This window comes from Miniopterus natalensis, chromosome 10 (genome assembly GCF_054644295.1).
Source record: "Miniopterus natalensis isolate mMinNat1 chromosome 10, mMinNat1.hap1, whole genome shotgun sequence".
Classification (NCBI taxonomy): domain Eukaryota; kingdom Metazoa; phylum Chordata; class Mammalia; order Chiroptera; family Miniopteridae; genus Miniopterus; species Miniopterus natalensis.
In genome coordinates, this window is record NC_142090.1 from 27,077,554 (window position 1) to 27,102,390 (window position 24,837).

At 38.0% G+C, this 24,837-nt stretch overlaps 1 protein-coding gene and 1 long non-coding RNA gene across 3 annotated transcripts in view; both read right to left on the bottom strand.

Annotated features, from left to right (window-relative positions):
• The window catches only part of CAPZA2 (capping actin protein of muscle Z-line subunit alpha 2), a 58,488-nt gene extending 35,307 nt beyond the window's left edge, over window positions 1–23,181 (bottom strand). The window contains exon 1 of the mRNA XM_016201631.2: window positions 23,057–23,181. Within this exon, the coding sequence (XP_016057117.1) occupies window positions 23,057–23,095 (39 nt within the window). The 5' untranslated portion in view covers window positions 23,096–23,181. The remainder of the gene's footprint in view (window positions 1–23,056) is intronic.
• On the bottom strand, window positions 10,259–22,659 carry LOC107528535 (uncharacterized). Of its 2 annotated transcripts, none has more exons than XR_001602386.2 (4): window positions 22,634–22,659; window positions 13,930–14,009; window positions 12,131–12,311; window positions 10,259–12,024 (listed from the first exon to the last, which is right to left on the bottom strand). It is a non-coding gene; the product is annotated as an uncharacterized LOC107528535 (long non-coding RNA). The 2 variants fall into 2 exon arrangements; XR_001602385.2 differs by lacking the exon at window positions 22,634–22,659 and adding an exon at window positions 19,265–22,619.
• Window positions 23,182–24,837: the final 1,656 nt, after the last annotated feature.

The following is a 24,837-nucleotide window of genomic DNA, read 5'->3' on the forward strand; positions in this document are numbered from 1 at the left end:
AAATCAATAAAGACATATTTTAAAAGAAAGAGAGGAACTTAGAAATGAAGGAAGGAAGGAAGGAGGGAGGGAGGGGGGATGAATTTAAAAAACAACAAAAACCAACCCCTAATGAAAGCATTATATTCGGTCTATAAGTCACAATGATTTAGCATAATTTGGTATATAGGTCTTATCTCCTGAAATATTAAAAAGAAAAAAAATCACTCTTGTATTCAAAAAACCCACAAACACACACATGCTATTAGACATCATGCTATTAAATAGACATCATGCTATTAAAAAAAATTGGTTAGGAAATAAGAGAGGTAACAAAATATATGTTTCTTCGTACCCTCAATAGTAAATGGAAAGTAATAAAAGCAAACAAACTAGAATAGCCAAAACAATTTTGAAAAAGAACAAAGTTAAAGAATTCACACTACCTGATTGCAAGACTTAATATATAAAGCTACACTTATTAAGACAGTGTGGCATTGCTGACAGGATAGGCAACCAATGGAACAGAACTGAGAGCCAAAGAACATACCTATATATACACATTCAAATGATTTTTGACCACGAGTAAAAGCAATACAATGGAGCAAGGATATGTTTTTAACAAATGATATTCAAACTGTGGTAGGCAGTCAGATGGGCATGAGCAGAGCAGGACAACAGACCAGGCACATAATGTCACCAGGGCAGAAAGTTCTGGACACCTAGAAACTGATACGTAGCAATGGGCAGAACTGGGAAAGTAAGTATTGAAAATAAGTATTGTTGATTAGGACCTTGCCTCTAAGGCACTCTTTCCCCTCCCCTAGATTGTCTCAGGTCATATGGGTTAGATCCTCCCTGACCTTTTCTCTTTTTTCACCTGGTATGTAATTAATCATGTGGTAACCCCCCACACCTTCTGCCTTAAAGAACAAGGGAGCTGAAGAAAAGCCCCATCTGACTTCCATAAAAGAACAGAACACAGGACAGGCCCCAAAAGGTCAGCTAGAAGAAGAAAGGCAGTTAACCCCCCTCCAAGGAGTTAAAAGAGCCCTAGGCCACACTCCTTGGCAGCTCTTTTAGCTCCCCGCTAGAAACTTTCTTTGGAGTATAATCTTGCTTTGCTTGCACGGGTGGAGTATGGTATGGAAGACAGTGCATGCTGAACATACAATGGAATCTATTATGATTATGTAAATGTCTTAATTTCCTTTTCCCCTACCTACTGAGCTAAGAGATTGTTAGAAAGTATTTAGAACAAAGTCTTAATCACTGCCACAGGTAACAAACAAATTCACTGGAAAGTTACCACAATTTTTATCAAATATTTCTTTCAAAAACTTCTAGAATTTTGAAGTTGTTTTTAACACTCTTAATAGCTTACACATTACCTGTAAAACTGGCAGTTAAAGTACTGATAGTAAACAGTATATACATAGCATATTTAGTGATGTAATTAACTGGCTGTTGAGTTTCAAAATTAACAACTTGGATTTTAACAGCTGTGCTTGAAGTCTGGTCTCTGAATTTCACCAGATAAGAATAATTTGATTTTTGGATTTCTCAGGTGCTAAAGAAAGTGTGTCCAGCACAGCAAAGGCTTCCTAAAAAACTGTTCTATCATCAAGGTATTTTCTAAACACTGGTTATAGACTCAACATTCCCCTACATCCATTCTTCCTAGCTGGCTTTTTTAATTTTAAAAATTATTTACTCTAGCCCACTCCTAAGCCCAAGAAATAAAGTTTATACAAGTTAAGAAGAGCTCCCAAGAGAATGAATTTCTGAAAAAATTTGAAAACATATTTCCTCAAATTTCCTCTAACACACATGGAACTGTATTTACCTCTGGGAATATAATAGTTTTTTTCTGGAAGTGCCCAGTGAATTATTAGATACATTCCTAGGCCCGCTGCTGAATCTTCTGCATTAACCACCATCTTGCTCCACATATTATTTGAAATCAAGTCCTTCTAAATTGGACTCAGATTCAAGAATGAATTATTACTTTTATTGAATTTCTGAACTGCAATTCTAGATTAGGGTGGGGGCACCTTGGTTATGTTGGGAAAGTGTGGCTAGATGGGAAATTAACTCTTACCTATGTTAGTTAACAACAGTTGACAGGTGTACCTCCCAACAAGTGCACTAAGAAGTAGTTTTGAAAAGTTAACCTATTAATGTAGTGCTTAATGCATTAAGCTGAGCTAAAAGCTGAAAGAGCTATTTTTCTTTTCTTTCTCTTAGATCCAAACATTATTTTGTATAAGACATACAAAAGATAAACACAGCATAAAAAGTATGTTCCATTCTGTTGTGCTTGTAAAGGAGTAGATACCACAAGTGACTATACAGTTATTTATATGGAAGATAAAAGTGTATTAAAAACAATATCCAAAATATTATACATTCACCCTAAGAAAAAATAATTTCTTCCCATCAACTGTCTGAGGTAACACAAAAGTATTTACAGTCAAACTTTATTTTTGTACTGTTTTTCTTATGGGCTTAAAAAAAAAGCATTCTACAATTCAAGCAACAAATTAAATGAGAGTAACAGATAGTAACCCATAGAAAAAATTAAGAGCCCACGAGTCCATATTGACATAAATGAACAAATGTGGGGAAAGGGCAAGCTCTTCATTATAGTAGAATTTCAACTAATAAAGGCAGAAGAAGATTTAATTAGAAAATCACCTTGGGTGACCACCACAGTAATTGCTGAAGGCAAAAATCATATATGGATGTTAAAATTAGAGGGTAAAAGTATGATAAAACAATAGCAGGACATTTACATGGTCTGAAAGTATCTTTCCACGATATACTTAATTACAAAGGGATAATTTTACACTGAGGAAACACACCACATTACCACTTTTCACTAAATGATCATTATTAAGTGACAGGAAAAACTGACACTTCATACTGAGTGATGACTTGTATGATACTTCTGCCAAAAATTCATAGGCTGAATCTAATCATGAGGAAAGGTCAAACAAAATCAAACTGAGGGGCAGTGTACAAAATAGCTAGTCTGGATTCTTTCAAAGTATTATGGTCTTGAAAGACAAACAATGCTGAGAAATTGTTCTAGATTAAAGAAGACCAAAGAGACATTATTACAAAATTCAATGTGATCCTGGACAGAATCTGGACCAGCAACTGGTGAAATTTAAATAGGGTTGGTAGATTACATAGTAGTATTTTATCAATGTTTAATATCTTGATTTTGATAATTGTACTGTGATTATGTAAGAGAAATCCCTAAACAGAGTGAAGTATTTATAGAGTGGGGGAAAAAATTTCCTTCTCTACTCTGTGGTTGTGGGGATTTTCTCCTATATTTTTTCTAACTTCAAAGTTTTGTTCTTTGCATTTAGATCTTTAATCGACTTAGGGTCAATTTTGTGTATGGTATGGGATGGAGATACCTTTTTTATTACAGTGTACTAAAGATAAATAAAACACCCTAATACTATTTGTTGAAATGTACTTCTTTTTGCCACCGGGCCAAAAATAGATTACATTTTTAAAAAAAGAAAAGGTATCATATATTCAGCACTATTTTAAAAATGTTACTTGCCCTAGGCAGCGAGGCTCAGTGATTGAGCATCAGCCCTCGAAACAAAGGGTCACAGGTTCGATCCTGGCCCGAGTGGGGTGGGTGGGATGCGTGTGGGAGGCAACTAACCGATGTGTCTCGTTCACACTGATGTTTCTTTCCTCATCCTCCCTCCCTCCTACTCTCTTTAAAAATCAATGGAAAAGATATCTGTGGGTGAGGATTAACAACAACAACAAAACGTGAGTTACTTATTTCTTTCAGTCAGGGATATGCAAAACACATGTCATACACTTAAATAATTCCAAAAATCCTTCTGAAAAGTGTCTAATGATGTTAGCAGCCATCATTCAGGTAGTAATTGCAAGAATGTAACTTGCTCAAGGAACTTCTGAATATTTAATTACAACAGTAGACAGGTAGCAAGAAGGGATAACTATCCAGTTATTACAGAGGTACTGGCTAACACTAAGAAAATATCAATGTAAGTAATGTGACACGAAATTAGTATTCCACTTCTCACAACTTAATTTGTTTAAAGATTTCCAATGGGTATCTCTGGAAGTAATGAATAATTCATTTTTGTACACAAAAATACGAGTAAGGTTATTTAGGCACTGTTGAAGTTCATCATGAGCCATTATCTCCTTAAAATCAAGTTAAGCTATTTTGGGTTCAACAGAGGATTCTAATTACTTGAGTTTTAATTAAGATATGATCATATCTACCATTTTTGTTTGCTTACATCTGTTTGAACCAACTCATGATTTTCGAGATTCAAAAACAAATTGTTCTAGTTTAAACTTTTTTATTTTTATTTTTTTTATTAAGCCTCACCTGAGGCTATGTTTTACTGGTTTTTAGAGAAAGGAAGGGAGAGAGAAACATCAGTTGTGAAACATCAACTGGTTGTCCCCTCTACGTGCCCCAACTGGGGATGGAGCCTGCAACCTAGGTATGTGCCCTAACTGGAAATGGAACCCAAAACCTTTTGGTGCACAGGACAACGCTCCAACCAATGCTCCACCCGACCAGCACTAGTTTAGACTTTATCAAAACAAAGTGAATGAGTGACTTTTTGATGTTTCTTCTATAGCTAAACAAATTTAACTTCACTTGAAATTAACATTAATGCTCAGCCAGTGTGGCTCAGTGGATTGAGCATTGTCCTATGCACCAAGAGGTCGCTGGTTTGATTCCCGAGGTCAGGGCACATGCCTGGGTTGGGGGCTCGATCCTCAGCTGGGGGTGTGCAGGAGGCAGCCAATTGATGTTTCTTTCTCATAGATGTTTCTGTATCTCTTCCTTCCTCTCCCTTACTCTCTCTAAAATCAGTAATAAACTAAAAAAAAAAAAATTATCATTAAACATCTACACAAATTGTGCTTGAGGGTTGTTACTGTTTAATACATATTTTCATGACAAAAAATTGTATTTAAATACCCTACCAAGATTTTTACTTCAAAAGTTCTCTCTTATGACTTAGCAATTCCATAACTAGGCATTTACATAAGAAAAATGAATGCATGTGTCCGCAAAATGATTGCAGAAGACTGTTCACAGCAGCCTTATTCATAATAGTCCCAAAAGTGCATCAAGAATGAAAATGGGCCCTGGCCAGTATGGCTCAGTTGAGTGTCATCCCATGCACCAAAAGGTCGCTGGTTCAATTCCTGGTCAGGGCAAATGCCCAGGTTTCAGATTCTATCCCTGGCTGGGGTGTCTATCAAAGGCAACCAATCAATGCTTCTCTCATATCGATGTTTTTCTCTCTTCCCTCTCCCTTCCTTCCTCTTTAAAAAATAAAAAATAATTTTAAAAAAATGAATGAAAATGGCTAAATAAACTGAGGTACTGATACAAGCAATGCCATGAATGAATCTCAAAAATATGTTGAGTGGAATGAAGCCAGACACACACAAAATACACACTGTATGATTCCATTTATATGACATTCCAACTCAGGGAAAACTAATCCATGGTGATAAAAGTTAGAGTATGGGCAGGAAAAGGGTATGGGGATTGATCAAAAAGAGGCATGGGGGAACTTTCTGAGGTGATAGAAAATGTTCTTTATCTTATTTTGCACATGTATATATAATTGTGAAAATCCATTGAACTGAATGACTTAAGACTTACACACTGTATGGCAGGTATGTTATACCTTAACTAAAAAAAACCAAAATAATTCTCTCATATATATGATAGCATCTTTTTTTTCTTTATGTATAAATGTTAATTTAAAAACTTAGTAACCATGATAATTAAGGAATTAAATAGTAGCTTATTTCCTAATTAACAATTAATCACAAACCTTCAACATTTTTTACTACTGAAAATCCACAAAATATATTTATCCAACTTTTTGCTTTTCTAATAAAAAATACAATAAAAAAATTAAAGGCAAAATTTTAAAGAAACAAAAGTTAAGGACCTTAGACTTTCATTCTGAATTACAGAAAGTAATATGTTGGCATAACTCTGTATTTTGTAGGGCATTTGCCTCAGTCTCCTTAAAAACTATTAGGACATTCTGGCTTAAACTAAGGGCTCTGGTCAAATAATGTTTTACTCTACTCATCATTTCCTTTATCAGTGTACAATTTGTAAGAAGGAAATATCAGTGCTCACACTGAATAAATTGAAGCAGGCCATTCCATATGTCATCTTCCTAAGACATCTCACAGCAAAGAAATTTCTGTTTTCAACTCTTACAGAGTTTTCCTCAACTAACTCCTGTTTGCAGGGAAGAGTTAGCTGAGAGTTAAAGTATGATGTTCTAGAGAAGAGTGTAGACCAAGTAAGCAATAGAGTGTCTGAGTTAAATATCCTTACATTTCAGCTCTAAATCACTGAACTAAACTCTACAAAATTTGAGGTGACAAGGCTATTAGTTTTATTTTTAAAAATAACTGCTGAAAGTTATTTAATACAAAACAAAATCCCTGTAAATATGTTACAGTCATATTTATCTTATAGGCAAATATGCTAAAATTTGTTTTCAGAAAATTATATTAAAATCTCCCATCGAACTAACTTAAAAAAGTTGGCCAAATTTCCATCCCTTCTGCTTCCAAAATCTTCATTGTCTGAGTGGAAAGAAAAAAACCAAAAACACAGGGAAAAGAAAAAGAAATTGAGGGAAGAGACTTTTGCCCATATACTACCATATTTGAATACTTAGAATCTGCCTGATGAATAGCAGGTTCTTAAATATTTGTTGAATAAATAAACATCCAATCTCCCTTCAAGGCAGGATCTCTATTGTTTCTGCCCTATACTCCCCACTTTGTAAATTAGTTACCATGTGTTGAATAAATCTGTAAGAATAAACTCTCATTTATTTAGAACAATAACAGAACGTAGTATTTCAATGAAATGACTATTCCAAGAGTTATCGCTAATACAATTCTACATGGAGGCTGTTAATCTTCATATAACCTATATTCAAAATCATAAAACACTTACTCTAATATAAAGCATGATCTCTGGAGCCAGACTAATTGGGTTGGATTTTCATGTCCACTACTCATTAGTTATGTGAACCTGGGTTAATATTAGTAGAATTAGCTATTATTATTAGCAGGAACAGTAGTAGATAATAAGCATATTTGCATTAGTACAATTACAGTACTCTTAAAAACAGCTCTGACCACAGTACACGTTAGTTTTTTGATGCAGAGCATTCATTCACTTCCCACACACCGACCTCCTTTCTCCTCACTTGGAAATCATCCCTTCCCTCTCTACTTTTGCTCACTTCAAAAACTAGTTTTAGCAACACAGGTGAAACAGCTAAATTCCTAGCTACATGTGGCAATGCACAGTTAAAATCTGGTTTTTATCTAAGCCAAGACAAGTCATTTGCATCCAAGTTTTAATTTTTTTTAACTTCTATAAACCTCCATTTTCAACAGGTAAACTAATGGAGATGAAACATACCATTATTTCTAACTTTGTAAAACCCTTGACTCTGTTAAATAAAATGTTATCTACATTTACTCTCTGAGATAGCTGTTGATTACCCTCACTTTATGAAAGTGAAACAGAGATCCAGAATGGGAGTTTGAATAAAGAAGTCTAAGGCTTTTCACAGAGCTGCTTTCCAACACAGCATAATTGTTCTATGATAATTCAGAAGATAGAATGGGAACAAAAGACAACTCTGGGTAAACATCTACCTCCACTTCTTCTACTGTTGCCACACAACAGCAGCTCTCAATCTGTACACCTCCTATCACACCCTCTCTCAGGATTAAGATCAATTTTTCTAACTCTAACTTATCTATTAGAAATCTCCATTACAGTGCAGGATTAAGATCAATTTTTCTAACTCTAACTTATCTATTAGAAATCTCCATTACAGTGCTTCAAAGATACCTCTCACATTGTTCTCATCCAAACCCACTCCTTTTGTTCTTGATAAAATTACTGGCACCACCTAGAAATCATTCCATACTTTCCCTTCTCTCCCAGTCATATGAACAATGATGTCGGTCTCTCTTACTCAAACCCAGTTCCCTTCTCTTTGATTCCATTCCATTCAGAACCAGTGACTTTGTTCCTAAATTGTGACGAAAGCTGCCCTGCTTATAGTCACATCTTCCTCTAAAATGCATTTCCCACCCTGTCACCAGATTGATATTTTTCAATGTGAATTCTGATCATGTTTTTCCCCCCCTGCTTAAAATCATCTATCTAATGGTCCCCCACTGCATGACATATAAGGATTTCTCATATCTGAAAGCTAAAAATGTAATTGTTAATAAACATAAACTTTTAAACAAGACTATGAACTCAGAGTACAGCTCCACTGCCCACTACTGGTAGGATCATGAGCAAACTAAATTCAGTTTCATTAGCAGTAAATGAGATTAAGATGTTTAGAAAAGTGCTTAACACAGATAAGCACTCAGATAATAACTATTATCTTTTTACTCTGTTTGCCACTTTCTAGCTCCTACAATCTATCCACTCTTTTTCTCGTCCCACATATGCACAGTACTGGAGCCTCACCACTTCATTCCATCTCTCAAACAAGAACTCTTATCTTTTAGGCCTCCATATTACTATATATGATTTAGCCATCTTTTATGTGGTGAAATTGTACACAGCAGCAAAATATCTTAAAATTTGCAATTGTCAAAAGAGAAGTTCATACAGAAAGAACTCTAAGATCAAATTATGCTATTAAAAACTTCTTGATATATTTAGCAGAGCAATCATTAGCAAATACTTTTTATAAAGGATTAATACTATTGAGAACTATGGTACAAAGACCTAAAATTAAGGGCCAATATTATGTGCGCTGACATCTGGGGAAAACTGGGAGGGCCTTAAATGGCCTAACAGCAAGTTCCCCTCCTTACTCTGGTCCTACAGATAAGGTCCCAAGCCAGACAACCCTCTTTATCACAGGGAACAGGCACACTTCCTGCTTATGCCTGATTAGCAGCCTTCAGAATTATTAAAACAAGCCAGTCACATCATCCTGCGGGAACCAAAGATCAGCCTCTTGATAGTACAAAGTTTGCCTCCCACGGCCTCTCTCTGCTCCCAAATCCAACAACCCCTGCACTGCATGCTGTATTACCCTCTCCTGCACTATAAGGGCAAGCAAATAAGCTGATAATATATATATATAGTATAAACATTAGAAGGGCACTATGTATTACCCTCTCCTGGGCTTATTAAGTTTATGTGATTAATAAACTGCTGTTCATCTCATCTATCCAGTGTCAGGTATTGTGTGTTCAGCCATCCACGGTAAGTCAGGACAAGTGGAAGTGGGAAACTGAGAGAGACAGCTGAACAAACTGACAGCAGTTTACAGCAGATACAGGTCACCTGCCTAGAAATAACATCTAGGCCTCAGTTGAATTTCAGCCCCAGACCCAGAAAAGCAGCAAAACCAGGTGGGTGACACCAGGACCAGCTGCAGTAGCTGATGACTCCCTGCCTTGGCACTGACCAATCAGTGCAAACCACAGCCCTGGCTGGAGGAACACACAGAAAACTGATTGATATTATCCTAAAACCCTCCCCTGAGATTCCCACCTGCAAGAAGGAGATAAGGCCTCAAGACAAAGGACCCAGTGCATGCTCTCCCTCTGGGGAGCAGCCCCCACCATTCCCTTTCCCCTCTTCCCCCACAGGCATACATCTCCTAAATGCTAAAGGACCCCATGAAACTTGCAACCTGGGGAGCAAGGGGCAGCAGCAGGTTGTCTCAAGCTAGTCCCTTGAAACTGACCCCAAGGCCCCCTTTTCTCTGACTTCCCAGAGAGCTAGGGCAGCCCAGCCTAGGCTCACCTATTGCTTCTTCTATGCTAGCCCCTTTCTTGTTTTACATTCCCAGCTTTAACAAATGTTCCCTCATAGCCATATGGACTCGTGTTGTGAAGTTTTTCCTGCATGAAGTCAAGAACCCACACACTACCAGCTGGCCCTAGGCAGATCCTCCAAGGGCCTGGTCCCCTTTCAGGTAACAACAGCAGGAACCCCTCCCTTATTGACAGAGTGAAGAGGAGGCAAATGAAACAAGAACTCACTTATATTGAAGCTTGAATTTAAGATACGCAACTAGGGACTGGGAAGCAATGAACTCAGTTAAGCAAGCAAATAAGCTGATTATATTGTGTATATATATATATATATATGTGTGTATATATATATATATATATATATAGTATAAACATTAGAAGAGCATAAGAAAGATTCTTCATAGATCTTCGTTTTTATTTCAGATATAAATTTACAAAAATGTGTTTATCTAGTTTCATATTCTCCAAAGAATTTGAAAGGAGGACGGGAAAGGTTGACAATTACATTTAAAAAGGGAAAAATCTGAGCCTACTTGACAAAGGCTGTAGAAAACAAAGTTCCTTTATAAGAACAAAAAAAATTACAAATCAAGTCCTGAAATTCAGAAGCTAAGCAAACTTCTTGGAAAAACTCTAAAATTCTTAGTAAATGAACTTTTATTTACGTAGAAGTACAAGCTTACATCAATAACGTTTTCAGAAGAAAATAATAATCAGGATTTTGAATTATGGGATAATGTAGATTAAACATTTCAAAACCTCCAGACTTGTTGGCAACTCTACTGAGTGATAAAATAACTGGGGAAAATCTTGTGATGTGGCTGGTTGAGTGGAAAAGATGAATTCCATCCACAATTTTAGACAAACTTTCTCCGCTCTACTTCCTATAGAGAACTCCTTGCCACTTCAGAAAGTAGAAGGTAAAATTAGCTTATTAAGTAGTGAGAAATGATCTTTGATGGAATAAATTAGAAGACCGGAAATGAAATGGACTTCCTCAAAATGACTGTGCTGCCGGGGTAGTTTGTGACTCTTTTCAACCTTCTTTGGATCAGAATCCCCGCAAATATCTGAAAAAAGTGGACAGAATTCAGTTGTAAATCATTAAATTATTCAGACAAGGGGAAAACAAGGAAATTCCTCTTTCAATATCAGATGTTGATTCCACTATTTTAAAAAAGAATTCCCCAAATCTTTTCTGTAGGAAAGAATGTCACCTTGTCCATCAAGTTCATTTTGATAAACCTCATGGGATGTTGTCTCCTGCTTTCTACCAAGCACTACTTTCTTTTCGTAAATGTCAGGAGATAGTCATCTCAGGTATCTCAGATTGCAGACAGTGAAAAAAGTATTACGTTAATGCTGGCATGCTGCTTGCTACAAATTGTTCCTCATGTGTTGCAAACGAGAGAGAGAGGATGCCCCTCATATTATGCAGACCATGGTGCCTGTGCCCTGAACCACAGACAAAAATCAGTGTCTCCAGATGATGAGTAAATAATACTGATGGGTTATGTGGCATTTATACATCATATTGAACCAACATTTAAAGCAGCCAAACTTTTATCACACTGATGGGAAGATATTAGTCTTAATACCCAGAAAGACAACTACTTGGGGCTAAATTCTGTGGAGCAGTGGGCCTTATTTTTCTGAAGTTCCAACTCCTCCGTTCTTTCAGTGTTGCAACCGACGTAAATGGAAGATAAAGTACATTTGGCATAAGAAACTGTGATCAAAATCCTTGGTATCATTATGGCATACATTGATGATCCAGACAAACATCAATAGAGTATTGAATTGTTCTTGGGTGACCCCCAGAAAGAACAGTTAGTACAGCATATGAAGTTTTTACTATCCTATGTTACCCGGACTACAGAATTTGAAAATGTACAACCTTATCTTAACCCTACGCTGCTGAGTAAGACTGAAAAATTTCTCAGGGAAGAAAGGCCAGATGCACACGAACTCCACATGTAGCTTTCTGCCTTGAAGTCCTTGATTCTGTCGCTCTGCATTAGTGCTACAGCATGCACCTTTCTCAGCCAAGCTTCACGGTGAAATGCCACGGGCAGATGTGATTAGGCTTATGTTGCCGCTTTAAGATGTGTCTATTACTGGAAGAGGTGAGCATCTGGCGGTGCTACTTTATGTTGCCAGCTACAACATGAAGGAACAGGGTGGAAGAATTTACTATGAGTTGTCAATTAATTGCTGCTACCAATTTATAGAAACTGTTGGAAAAAAATAATGTTACTTCAATTACCTGTGTCCATGACTTCTCCAGATTTTTCTGATGCTTTTGCTGGACACTAAACTGGCAAGATTTTTTTTACAAACACTAAGGTAAAACTTTAGTTCCAGGAGATTTTAAAACTGTCTGAAGAAAACTTTGATTCTTTAGCAGCAAGTAGAGTCCTCACCAAAGCAGCTCTAAGTAAAATAAGCTGACAAAAATTTAAAATTTTTAAAAAAGCCTTGAGCAACTAAAAAAAAGGGAGGAGGTAAAAGCATAAAAAGCAGACATACACACCACAAAAAATAACTATTTGGAACCAAACAGTCCTGCATTCTACCAGTAGCCCAAAACTATACTGCATGGGAAATACACTAAAAATTATTTGTAATTCATCTTAAGCTCAAATTTAACCAGGAATCCTATATATTATATGAGACCCTGACAACAATCCCTCTAATTTCCACATATTGAATATACCCGACATAGTTATCTCCTCCTTGATCAAGGCAGGAGATATCAGGGTAGAGATTTCCCAAATCTGGATTCACGGGAAAGCTTTAAAAACAAAATAAGCCCAGCCAGGCATGGCTCAGCAGTTGAGCATTGACCTAGGATGGAGGAGATCAAGGGTCAATTCACGGTCAGGGCACATGACCGGGTTGTGGGCTTGATCCCCAGTTGGGAGGCAGTTGATCAATGACGACTCATCACTGATATTTCTTTCTCTCTCTCCCTTCCTCTCTCTGAAATCAATAATTAAAAAAAAAGAAAAAAGAAAGAAAGAAAGCCTGGCCAGTGTGGCTCAGTGGTTGAGTTTTGACCCATGAACCAAGAGGTCACTGGTCTGATTCCCAGTCAGGGCACATGCTTGGGTTGTGGGCTTGACCCCCAGTAGGGGGCATGCAGGAGGCAGCCAACTGATGTTTCTCTCTCTTCAATGTTTCTATCTATCGCTTTCCTTTCCTCTCTCTAAAAGCAATAAAAACATATTTATAAAAAATAAGACCAAAAACAACAGAGTCCTATGTTCCATTCCAGATCTACTGAATCAATCTTCAGAGGATTAACCTAGAAATCTGTACTTTAGAAAACCCCTCTCCCCCCTGGGTGATCTGATGGGTAGCCAGATATTACACTGCCCTATAAGGGACTGTATGTATATGCAAAATCTGAGGTGTCTGGTCTTCTAAAGAAAATAACCATGGGGTTAACCTGATTCTCAAGGGATATGATACCAAAAAGGGTCACTGCCTTACAGATGGGAAATAAAGATAAAAAAGAGCTATTAAGCATTTTCCCATTTTAACAAGTATTATTTGACATCGTTTCCCTATAACTCCTAAAAATTGTCTATGCCTTTTTGAGTTACAACAGAAAAAGACTTTTAAAACTGCTATCATGGGCATGGCTCAGCGGTTGAGCATCGATCTAGGATCCAGGAGATCGTGGTTTGATTCCCAGTCAGGTATATGCCCAGGTTGTAGGCTCGACCCTAAAAATTATTTGTAATTCATCTTAATTAATCTCAAATGATCACTATTGCATGTCTGTGTTACAGACTAATTTATTTTAATTTGCGTATACTTAAGAGTAGTAATCTGTTTTGGTAAGTTTTCCTTAAGAATTTTTTTCTTTATAATTACCATTTTGAATGGTAATTAAAAACAGGGCCCATATCACATAATGTTAAACTAGGTCATCTACTGAATTCAACACCAACTTTTCTTTAAATATGTTTTTATCATTTATTTAAAATATTAAGGAACCCATGAATCCAAAGGCATTATCATTAACTGAAAAGTTATATAAGCTATTATTTTTCTTACATTTTCTATTTCTCTCTCCTCTGAATCATTCTTCTCAGCCCACTAACACTCCTAATTTTTTTCTTAAAAGTGAAGTATCCCTAAAATGAAACAGAGAGAAAAAAATGAAACAGTAGTAATATACTTAATCTATTTTGCTTCACTATCAAATTTTTTTCAAGAATAATTTAAACTTACTGTTTCCCTTTCTTATCCTTTAGTTAACATTTATTGAGCACAATACAGTGAGATTCAATCCTGTTGGTACATTCAAATCATCTAGGAAGCTTTTTTTAAATAAACAAAAAAGTACAGAGGCTTCAGGCCTCTCCCATGAGTGAAACCTGTGCATCCACATTTGTTTATATACTGTCCAGTTGATTCTAACGTGCAGCTAGAGTTGAAATCCACTAATCTATGCCAGGCACTTTACTGGAATTACAAAGATGAATAAAACACAGGTCTGCCCCTAAAGAACATAGGAAATAAAAACATCAGGTAAACATATTAAAGTTGGTAAATGTTTTAACAAATTGCTGAGGGAACAGAGACAGGTCACGATACAAAAGAAGATGAGTGAAGTCTTTGGGTCTGGTTATGAAGGATGAGTAGTTTATAATGCAGTCAAGACTGAAAGAACATTTTTGGAAGAGGGAAAACATATGCACTTCTTAGACCCAGTAATCTGGCTTTTCTCTCTCTGTTCCCTGCTCCAAACTTTAGTAAAACTGCTCTCTTAAAGGCCGCTACTTCTAGTTTGCGACTTAAATAATTGGCCTTATCTGTTATCAGTTAATAATAATGAGGCTACTCCGACAATTAATTGTGATTAATAAATACTGGATATACAGTAGATATTTCTCATCCCTTTCTCTTAAATTCAAGGCTTTTCTCAATCCTATATTTCGTCTTAATTTCTCTGTAACACTGGCACTACTCCCTCTGGAAATTCTCTTCAAGTTCTATAACATGAGCACCTACTCTGTGCCAGGTATCAGGTATTCACTTCTACTTCAAGAGTCACTCCTCGCCTTTTTGTTTCTCTTATTCATAAATAAAAGCACACCCAAAAGTATATACTCTCTGCCCTCTGCTCTGTCTAAACTTGTTCTCCTAAAAACCTTATCCCATTTTGTGGCTTTGAGACAGGCCAGTAAGCCCAGATAAGTGGAACAGGAAAACTGAGACAGTTGAACAAACTGACAAAAGGTCACCTGCCTAGGAATAACATCTAGGCCTCAGTTGAATTTCAGCCCCAGACCCAGAAAAGCAGCAAAACCAGGTGGGTGACACCAGGACCAGCTGCAGTAGCTGATGACTCCCTGCCTTGGCACTGACCAATCAGTGCAAACCACAGCCCTGGCTGGAGGAACACACAGAAAACTGATTGATATTATCCTAAAACCCTCCCCTGAGATTCCCACCTGCAAGAAGGAGATAAAGCCTCAAGACAAAGGACCCAGTGCATGCTCTCCCTCTGGGGAGCAGCCCCCACCATTCCCTTTCCCCTCTTCCCCCACAGGCATACATCTCCTAAATGCTAAAGGACCCCATGAAACTTGCAACCTGGGGAGCAAGGGGCAGCAGCAGGTTGTCTCAGGCTAGTCCCTTGAAACTGACCCTAAGGCCCCCTTTTCTCTGACTTCCCAGAGAGCTAGGGCAGCCCAGCCTAGGCTCACCTATTGCTTCTTCTATGCTAGCCCCTTTCTTGTTTTACATTCCCAGCTTTAACAAATGTTCCCTCATAGCCATATGGACTCGTGTTGTGAAATTTTTCCTGCATGAAGTCAAGAACTCACACACTACCAGCAGGCCCTAGGCAGATCCTCCAAGGGCCAGGTACCCTTTCTGGGAACAGATTTAACCTACAAAGAGATTTCCAAATCTATATAAAATCTCTGGGCCTGACCACTTTCCCAAGCTCCATTTCTACATTTCCATATCTGATAGGCATGTTCATGTAGACAACCTGCTAGCATCTCAAACACAGTATAACCCAAATCAAATTCACCATTACTATTCCCAGTTGTGCATCCTCTTTCTTGTGTTCACTAGTTGTGAGTGGTGGTACCACTTTTTAGTCATCCAATTTTAACATTAACCATTATCTCTGATTCTTCCCTTTCCCCTACATTTACTCACCAAATCCTGTTGATTCCAACTCTGAAATCTGTTAGCAATGTTTTTTTTGTCTGTCTTGTAAAACTACTTTAAGTCAGACCCTAAGACTAAACCTTGTTCCCCAACTATTTTCACTAGCTCCAATCTGTCTAGACCTATGGTTCTGAACAGGGGCAATTTTGTCCCATAGGGGATTTTTCTGTTTGTTAAATATATCTTTAATGATTTCAGAGAGAGCAGAAAGGAGAGGGAAAGAGATAGAAACATCAATGATGAGAGAGTCATTGATCGGCTGCCTCCTGTACGTCCCTGACTGGGGATTGAGCCCGCAACCCAGGCATGTGCCCTGACCAGGAATTGAACCCCGATTGCCTGGATCCTAGGTCGACGCTCAACCACTGAGCCACGCCCAGCTGGGCAGGAGACATTTTTGATTGTTATGATGACAGGGGTGCTACTGGCATCACATGGACCATGGATGCTATTAAACATCCTAAAATGCACAGGAAAGTCCCCACAATAAAGAGTTAACTTGGCCCCAGATGTCAACAGTGCTGAGGTTGAGAAACCCTGTGCTGTTTAACAGCATAATTAACCTCTGCATTTCTTACTTGCAGAGTACCTGAGACATAACTCATACTCCCTGCTTATTCCCACTTTCCTGATTTTTCTTCCTATGTTTTGCTCTTTCGCATGACTTTATGCCTCAACTGATATCTACCATCCTCCTAGGCAGAAGCAATTTTTCTGGCTTCTGAATTTCCATGAACTTACTACTTTTTGACCCAGTACAGTATGTATGTTTTACATATGTCTAATTCACCTCTGAATCTATAGCCTTGTATTGTGTCTACCAAACAGGTGATCAAATCACCAACCTTCAGTGAATTGAAAACTTAATCTATGGTGTCATTACTGCTATTCACAAATACTACAATTCTCTTCTCCTCCCATGATCCCTCTGAAATTAGGCTTTTAGATGTAACTTGCTTTAGTTAATTGAAATCTGAGCAGAAGTGCAGTGAGTCTAAGTGTGTGTGGGATGGGGGAGGGGAGAACTTTAAAAACCAGTGTGCTATTTACTGCATTTCCTTCCCACTGCTTTGGGGACTGTGGGGAAAAAAGGCTAAGTTTAGACTGAAGTTCTCCAACAGCCTGAAACTACATGACTTCTGCTGCTTACCAACACTAGACATACAGAGAATGAGTGAGGAGATGTTGTACAAAGCCCCCCCCCCCCAACTCCCACATACTAAGATTTTAGGTTGTTATTGCATTATATCCTTGCTTACACTGATTCATAATCAATGTAAGATGCATAATTTTATGTACCACTAAAAAAGGAAAAAATGCTACCAATTAAATATCCTAAGCCATTGATTGTACACTGCAGCCCGATAACAGAAATCTTTAAACAATGGAGCCCAGCCGGGCATGGCTCAGCGGTTCAGCATCGACCCAGGATCTAGGAGATTGTGGTTTGACTCCCAGTCAGGGCATATGCCCAGGTTGTGGGCTCAATCCCCAGTCAGAGGCATGCAGGAGGCAGCCAATCAATGACTCTCATCATTGATGTTTCCCTTCTCTCTCTCTCTCCCTCTCCCTTTCTCTCTCTGAAATCAACAAAGATATATTTAAAATAAATGAATGAATGAATGAATGAATGAATGAATGAATAAATAAATAATGAAAAATTATGAGCACCGAAATCAATGAAGTATGCCATATTTGGTAAATAAATGAATGGGGAGGTAGTTTTGAAAAATTATTTTCATTTGTTGTCAAAAGAAACATTCTGAACTAAAATGTGCAAGAAGTTCTGAACATCAGATTCACAACAACACATGTAAATAAATGTAGTAAGTGAAAGAATGTAAAAATTGTACTTTTTCAAAACAAAATTTGTGAAATTCTTTTTTTTGATGAATATAGGTGGTTCTATGGAACTCTTACTTTCTTTGATATGCATGAATGTCTTACAGTAAATTACTGCTTCAGGTAATTAGGTCAGATAACAGAACCATGAGTTTTCCCATCATGCTTTTCAAACTTAAAAATTACTTTGTACTCTCTGCTCTAGTGTTCTTATATGCTGTATTCTCACACTAAAATGCAATGTTCTATGTATACCCTTATTTTATGTCAAAATGGCTTCCAAATGCACTAAAAACAGTCTACAAATTTGCTTTAATGTGCAAAGTCTGCAAAACTCCACTAATGTTAGAGCAGCTATTAAGTTTCAGCTTGCTGTAGGAATTTTTACATTTTATTGGTGCGATGACAGAATTCATTCACCAATAGAATATAATTAGGAGTAAATGCTTTCTACATTAGCAGCTTACTGGTTGAGTTTTTGGTTAATAAGAACACTACTGATTATACATTAATTATCATGGAATATAAAGGCAGCTTACATTGTTTTTACATACAAAACTTCTGAGGCCAAATTATGGTTGTATAGATAGGGAAAAGATTATAGAAACTGCTTATAAAGAATATTCAGCATGTGTAAGTGATTTGAAACACAACCAATATCACTACCTGTAACTCAGAGAGCATTAGTAATTTAATTTGACTATCTGAATCTTTAAAATCTTTAGCATTATTTAGAAATAAAAAACTTAGGTATACCAAATTTATCGTCAAAAATCTGTCCTTATATGTTACTTCTTTTCATGAAATTTTTTTCTTTTAATTTTCTGAATTCATGACTCCTTTGTTCATTCACTCACTGAATCACTCTACCCATCACATGCAGTATTGATGGCAGTACTGATGACAAATGCTAAAGATGACATTATTTCTGCACTTAGGAATCCCAACAGAACAGGGGAGAAAAACAGGTAAACAAATAACTATTACTGAAAACTAATGATGTGTTATAGTGTTCAGAAGAAAGATTAAACTTGCCATGTGATCTGAGCTAAATCTTGAGGGGACAGACCAGGGAGCAGTACCAACAAAGATAAAGTAGTCATGAGCAGAGAAAAAAACTATAATTTACTGTGTGTTTACTATATGCCAGGCACCATTTATATTTACAGCAACTTAATGAAGAAGATACTTTTTGTTATAGCCCCACACATCAGAGGATATTGAGGCTGAGAAATTAAATAATTTACCCAAGGTGCTAGACATGGACTAGCATGCAGATCTCTTTGAATTTATAGCACAACTAAAAACTTGGAAAGGTCAGAACTAATTAGGTTACAACAGAATAGAAGGCCATGAATACCGTTTTCAGGAGTTTGGCTTCCTTGTAAAGGCAATGGAGGATCCAGAAACTAAAAGTTTGGGAGTAGAAAAATGACATATTAAAACATGGCTTAGATACAGGAAATTAGAGGGATTAGTTTAGAAAGTTTATAATAAGTGCTTAACAGTTAAAAATAACAGAAGAGAAAGACTAGATATAAGACATTCTTCTAACCCTACCCTCCCTCCCTTGGCTTTATTTCTTCTTCCATAGAACAGGTATAATCAACTTGCATTCTGTTTGTACAGTAAAATTTTGTTACTAAACAACAGTAGTTAATAACATAAATAGCAATAGTTAATTTAATAGTCTGGTCAACTGAGAGATAATAAACCAAATACTAATATAAATAAATAAGGTTTTCAAGCAGGAGATAAATTATTTGTATAAGACATTTTGATGAGGGGCATGCCAAGATTTAGGAACTGATTGTAAGATACAGAAAACAAAGATAAAAAGCTGAAGTAAAAAACCTGGATGACTGGAATAATGGGAATAGAGAAATAAAGAAAAAAACGAGCAGGAGATACATTTCTGCCACCTTTTGTGTAGAGGGAATGGAGAGGGGAGTTTATAAATTTACTTTTAGGCAGTTTCCATTTAAACACATCTCATTAACTGTCTCCGGTGAACAGGACTAGCAGATAAAAATGTGTGACCAGTGCTCAGGAGAGCAGTTAGGGCTGAGTTGTGTACTTGAGACACATGAACAAAAGATATAAAAGCTGAATCTATGGGAGCCTCAGGATCAATCAGTCTAATCATTTGGGGAAGGTAGGACAGTTTACAGAAAGAAAGAAAAAAAAGATCCATTTCAACCAATAACTATCTTTCTTCTGGAGCTTGCAGTGACTTCCTGGATTTTCTCACCTGGAGAGGGGTTTGGGAATGGTTCTTCTCATTTGAGCCACAATTTCACATAATTTCAAATTGACAAAAATGCTTAACTATACAATACACTTGACCCAGGAATGGAAAACATAACTGTTTCTGGCTTAGAGTTTTTCTATGCAAAACAGTGTGGGACACACTACTGCAAATGAACAACTTTAAAGGACATTATTGCGCTTCTTCAGATACCTTATTTCTTATTAGCCCAGTGGCCAAAGGTACAGTTATTCAATTTCATAGACATATCCTCAAAACAACTTTACATGATTTAAAAAAGCAAAGACTTAATTCCAGATTAATTTCTAAAATGCTATACCAGTAATATAAAACTTTTAAATGTGTTAAACAATAAACTTTGTTCTAAAATGATTAAAACACAAATTAAATTTAGAGTCCAACACTATTTAATGTTTAGCATTTACAACTTTTATTAAAAACAAAAAGAACTACTGTTTGTCCTTTTTCAAAATAAGTTGTGAAGCAAATTAAAAACAAAGAGATAAAGAAGAGGGTCCCTATCGTCAAATGTTTAAGAGAGTATAAAGTCATAAGAGCATCAACTTTGGAATCAGACAAACTCAGGATTAAATACCACTTCGTTCTTTGGTGTCCTTGGGTGAATTACTTAAAGCTTTTGAAACCTTATTTTACTTATCTGTGAAATGTTAATAGCAAAATACCTCAAACTTACAACAAATTAATGAATGTATTGTCAAACTGAGCCAAGCATATGCAAAGTAATACTACATAAGTCTTAACAGCTTCCCTTCCTTAGATCTGCAATCAATAATGGAAATGCCAAGAGTTTAGAAGTATTAAAAGCATATTTTTATAAATTACCAAAAAGGTGGCAGAAAAAGTAACAAGATTTAAATATTAGTTTAAAAATGTCACCTTTAAATTCTATTTCTGATTCCATACTAAATATCCTCCTCCCAAAAGATTAAAAGAATATTTAGATAACTAAAGTGCAAAGAGTGTAAGAATTTCACTTAACCAGTTACTTTAATTCAAAAGTCTGGTTAGTATTTTTCTTAAAATATTAAACACAGCAATGAAATCTACATGTCAAATATCTACAGAACAGTCTTACAAAACTAGAAATAAAAACAAAAACACCAAAGTCCTTCAAATTATAATTTTCATTCATTTACTCTTAAAACATTGTGTTGGACAAGCTTAGAGAAGAAACACCCCACTTCCTTTATGGAAGTGCCCAGAGAATGCCTGATTATCAGGAATCTTGTCATCTAATTTTGAAAAAGCTTCGCTATTTTAGGCGTTTCCAACACCTCAGGTCTATATTAACTCCCACACTGAGTACTCTCCTCAGCTAGATTTCTTGCCACTTGAACTACTAAAACATGATAATCTCTTCAACAAACTTTTCAGCACTAATTTTAAGTGTGCGTGTGTACCAGCACACATTTTCAGTTACCAGCTTATAGTTACTCACCAGTATTACATATGTGAAAACTGCACAGCAACTTTGTGTATAAAGGAATCTATCTGCCTACTAGGTCTCTGTGTTATGGAGAATCTTGTTGCTGTCCCCATTTTGTTGTTTATCACTTAAACCAAAAAGCACAGAGGGAAAAAAGATTTCCAAAATTGAAGATGAGACTGATCTGAACATTGACATGAGGAAGGAGACTGAACATTACATTTTGGTACAAGAACACAAGATATAAAAACACTTGGAGCGGAGCGTTTCAAATGAAAGTATCCTTAGGCTTAGGTTAGGACTTCTTAAAACTTTTAAATGTGTTAAACAATACAACAACACCATGATAAGTTGGTGTTTCCTAATTCCTACATGGCTGTACTACTTTGGAACTCAAAAAAATAAAGACTGTTAAATTAAAAGTGGGCACTTCGAAAACTGAAATCATCTTGTCAGTTACTTCTGAGTCTGAGAAACATCAAGGTCCTTTGCAGGATACAACTCAAAATTAGTGGAGTTACCCAGACGCTGGGGAACGGGGCCTCACAGTAGTCAAAGGAAACGTCGAATAAGAGAGAACTAGTTCAATGAGCAGATTTATTTTAAATGCCTGAGAACTTAAGTCGTTCATCTGGTTCCAATGCTGTCACAGCATTTAAGATACAGTAAAAGGAGTTGCACAATCTCCCCTCTTTGGAAAAATTCCTGGCAGGACGATGGGGTGCTACCAAATCAGCGCCCAGCGGGGCCGCTGCCTTACCTGGGCAGGAAACCACCACTGGGTAGAGTCTTATTTCTTGTGAGCAACTCCCGCTGAAGACGGGAGCTACAAAGCCTACAGCTAAAGACGAAAAATGAAAAATGGGGGGTGGGAGGATGACGAGAGAGGCTTCCACCGGGACAGGAAAAAACGCGTAGAGTAGAAAGAAAGGAAGCATTTTGCTTCTGGGAGGTAAGGTTAGAACGGAGAAGTGAATGTCTGCTTCCTAAACCATTTTTCCCTTAACTCTCACCCCGGCGACACTCCGGCCAGGCCGTCCGGCTAGGCATTGCCCTTGGGCCGCCCGCAGGCCCGGACTCAGACCCCACTGCAGTCCCCACCCGACGCGGGGGCCCGCGGCCCAGGCGGAGGGCGAGGGTCCCCGGCGCCGCCGCCCGCCGCGCCCCCGCCCGCCGCGCCGCTCCCCTCCCGCTTCCTATTTTCAGAGCACACGCCCTACAAGGAGCGGATGGAACGAGCCAGGCAGAGACCTGCCCCCAACAAGGGCCTCGGGTGACTGACAGGGGCAGGCACTTGGGGGCAGAGAGGAGAGGGGGAGGAAGGACAACAGAGGGCACAGACCAATGCCCTTCCCCGGCGGCCAGACTCCAGGCTGGTATGCCGCGGCTCGGCTGGCTCGCGGTCCGATGGGCTTCGCCGCCCCCACAGCTCTTACCTTCTCCTCATCCGACAACTGCTCCTCCAGATCCGCCATTTTCCTTCTGGCTACAAACAGAGGCGGCAGAGGCGCCAGAGGCGGCAGAGGCAGAGGCAGGAGAAGCGGCGGCGGCGGCGGCGGCGACGGCAGCGGCAGCGGCCACCTGACTTCCCCTTCTCCGTGCGGTCCTCCGCGCCGCGCGCCTCCGCCAAGGGAGGGGCCAGCGGCCGAGGCCGCGGTGCGCGCGCCCGGGAGCCCCGCCTCCCTCCCAGAGGCCCCGGAGGCCGCTCGTGGCTGTGCGCGTGCGCGGGGCCTCCGGGCCCGAGAGGGGGAGGAATTGCCAACTGCCTCCTGCTGCGGGCTTGTCCGCATCCGAGTGTGGGATCGTTTCCCGCCGTTAACCATATGGACCCGGTCTGCCACAAGCACATTCTGAACCCTTTTCATTATGTTCTCATTGAGTCCAGAACTCTGCCAGCTAGAATGTGAAAAACTGTACGAGTAGAAGCTTTTAAACATTGGTGTTTTTTTAAAAAATATTTTTATTGATTTTAGATTTTAGAAAGAAACATTGATGAGAAACATCAACATCCATTGGCTGCCTCCTGCACGACCCCAGTCGGGAATCCGGCCCGCAACAGGGTATGTGCTCCGACTGGAAATCGAACTTCTGACCTTTAGAGGCATGGGCTGATGCTCAACCACTGAGCCACACTGGCCGGGCTAAACATTTTTTTTTTTAATTACTAGAAAAATATTAATCTTTCATTAAAATACGCACACAAAAGCCCATCCATGGAAGATTGCTCTAGATACATTCATTTACTCATTAAAGAAATATATTTTTCTTTATTTTCTTTAATTTTTTTTCCATTACCAGTTATCCTCCCTATCATTAAAGAAATATTTATTGGTCCTTTATTGTGTGCCAGATAATGTGTTAGCCTCTGGGGATATACAATGTTAAACAAAAACCAGAAAAAACTGTTTTCAACCATACATTGAACAGTAGGAGAAGGCACTGTACTATTGCAGGGGAATACAAAGTTATGTTAGATGTGGATACTATTCTTCTTAATAGGGTTGCCAGATTAAATACAGAGAGCCTAGTAAAATCTGAATATCAGATAAAACAATGAATATATATTTTAAGTATAATTATGTCCCACGAAGCATTTGAGATATATTTATATATCCATCGTTTCCCAATTTTAGTGGGCATCTACTATTTTTATTTGCTAAATCTGGCAACCCTATTTCTGAAGCTTCAAGTTTAGCAAGTTTGCTGTTGAGGTAGTCTAAACTGTATGTATGACTTGGCTAGGAATCTTGCTGATTCAGTAGGTCTAGAACGGAGCGGGAGAATCTGCATTTACAACACACTCCCAGGTGATGCCAATGCTATTGGTCTGGACACCACACTTTGAGTAGCAAGTTGTACACTAAAATTAATATTATATGTCGATGAAGATATATATTTAAAAATATATATCTAGTAGAAAATTGACAATTTTTGAGCAGTGGTATGCCATCATCAGAAATATATCTACAAAATTAATCTGACAGCTGCATGTAAATGACACGTGAGAGTATCATAGAGAGTTCAAATAACTTCATATGCACTATTATTAAGTAATGTGCTGGATGTTCATAAAGTGTGAATCATTGTTTCTTTCGGGTGGAAGGTGAACACATGCTGTTGAAGAGCTCATAGTCCATTTGAGAAGAGAACAAGATGGGAAAGCTTGTCAATACATACTGGAAAAAGCAGGTGTCCTATTCCCCGCCCCCCCCCCCCA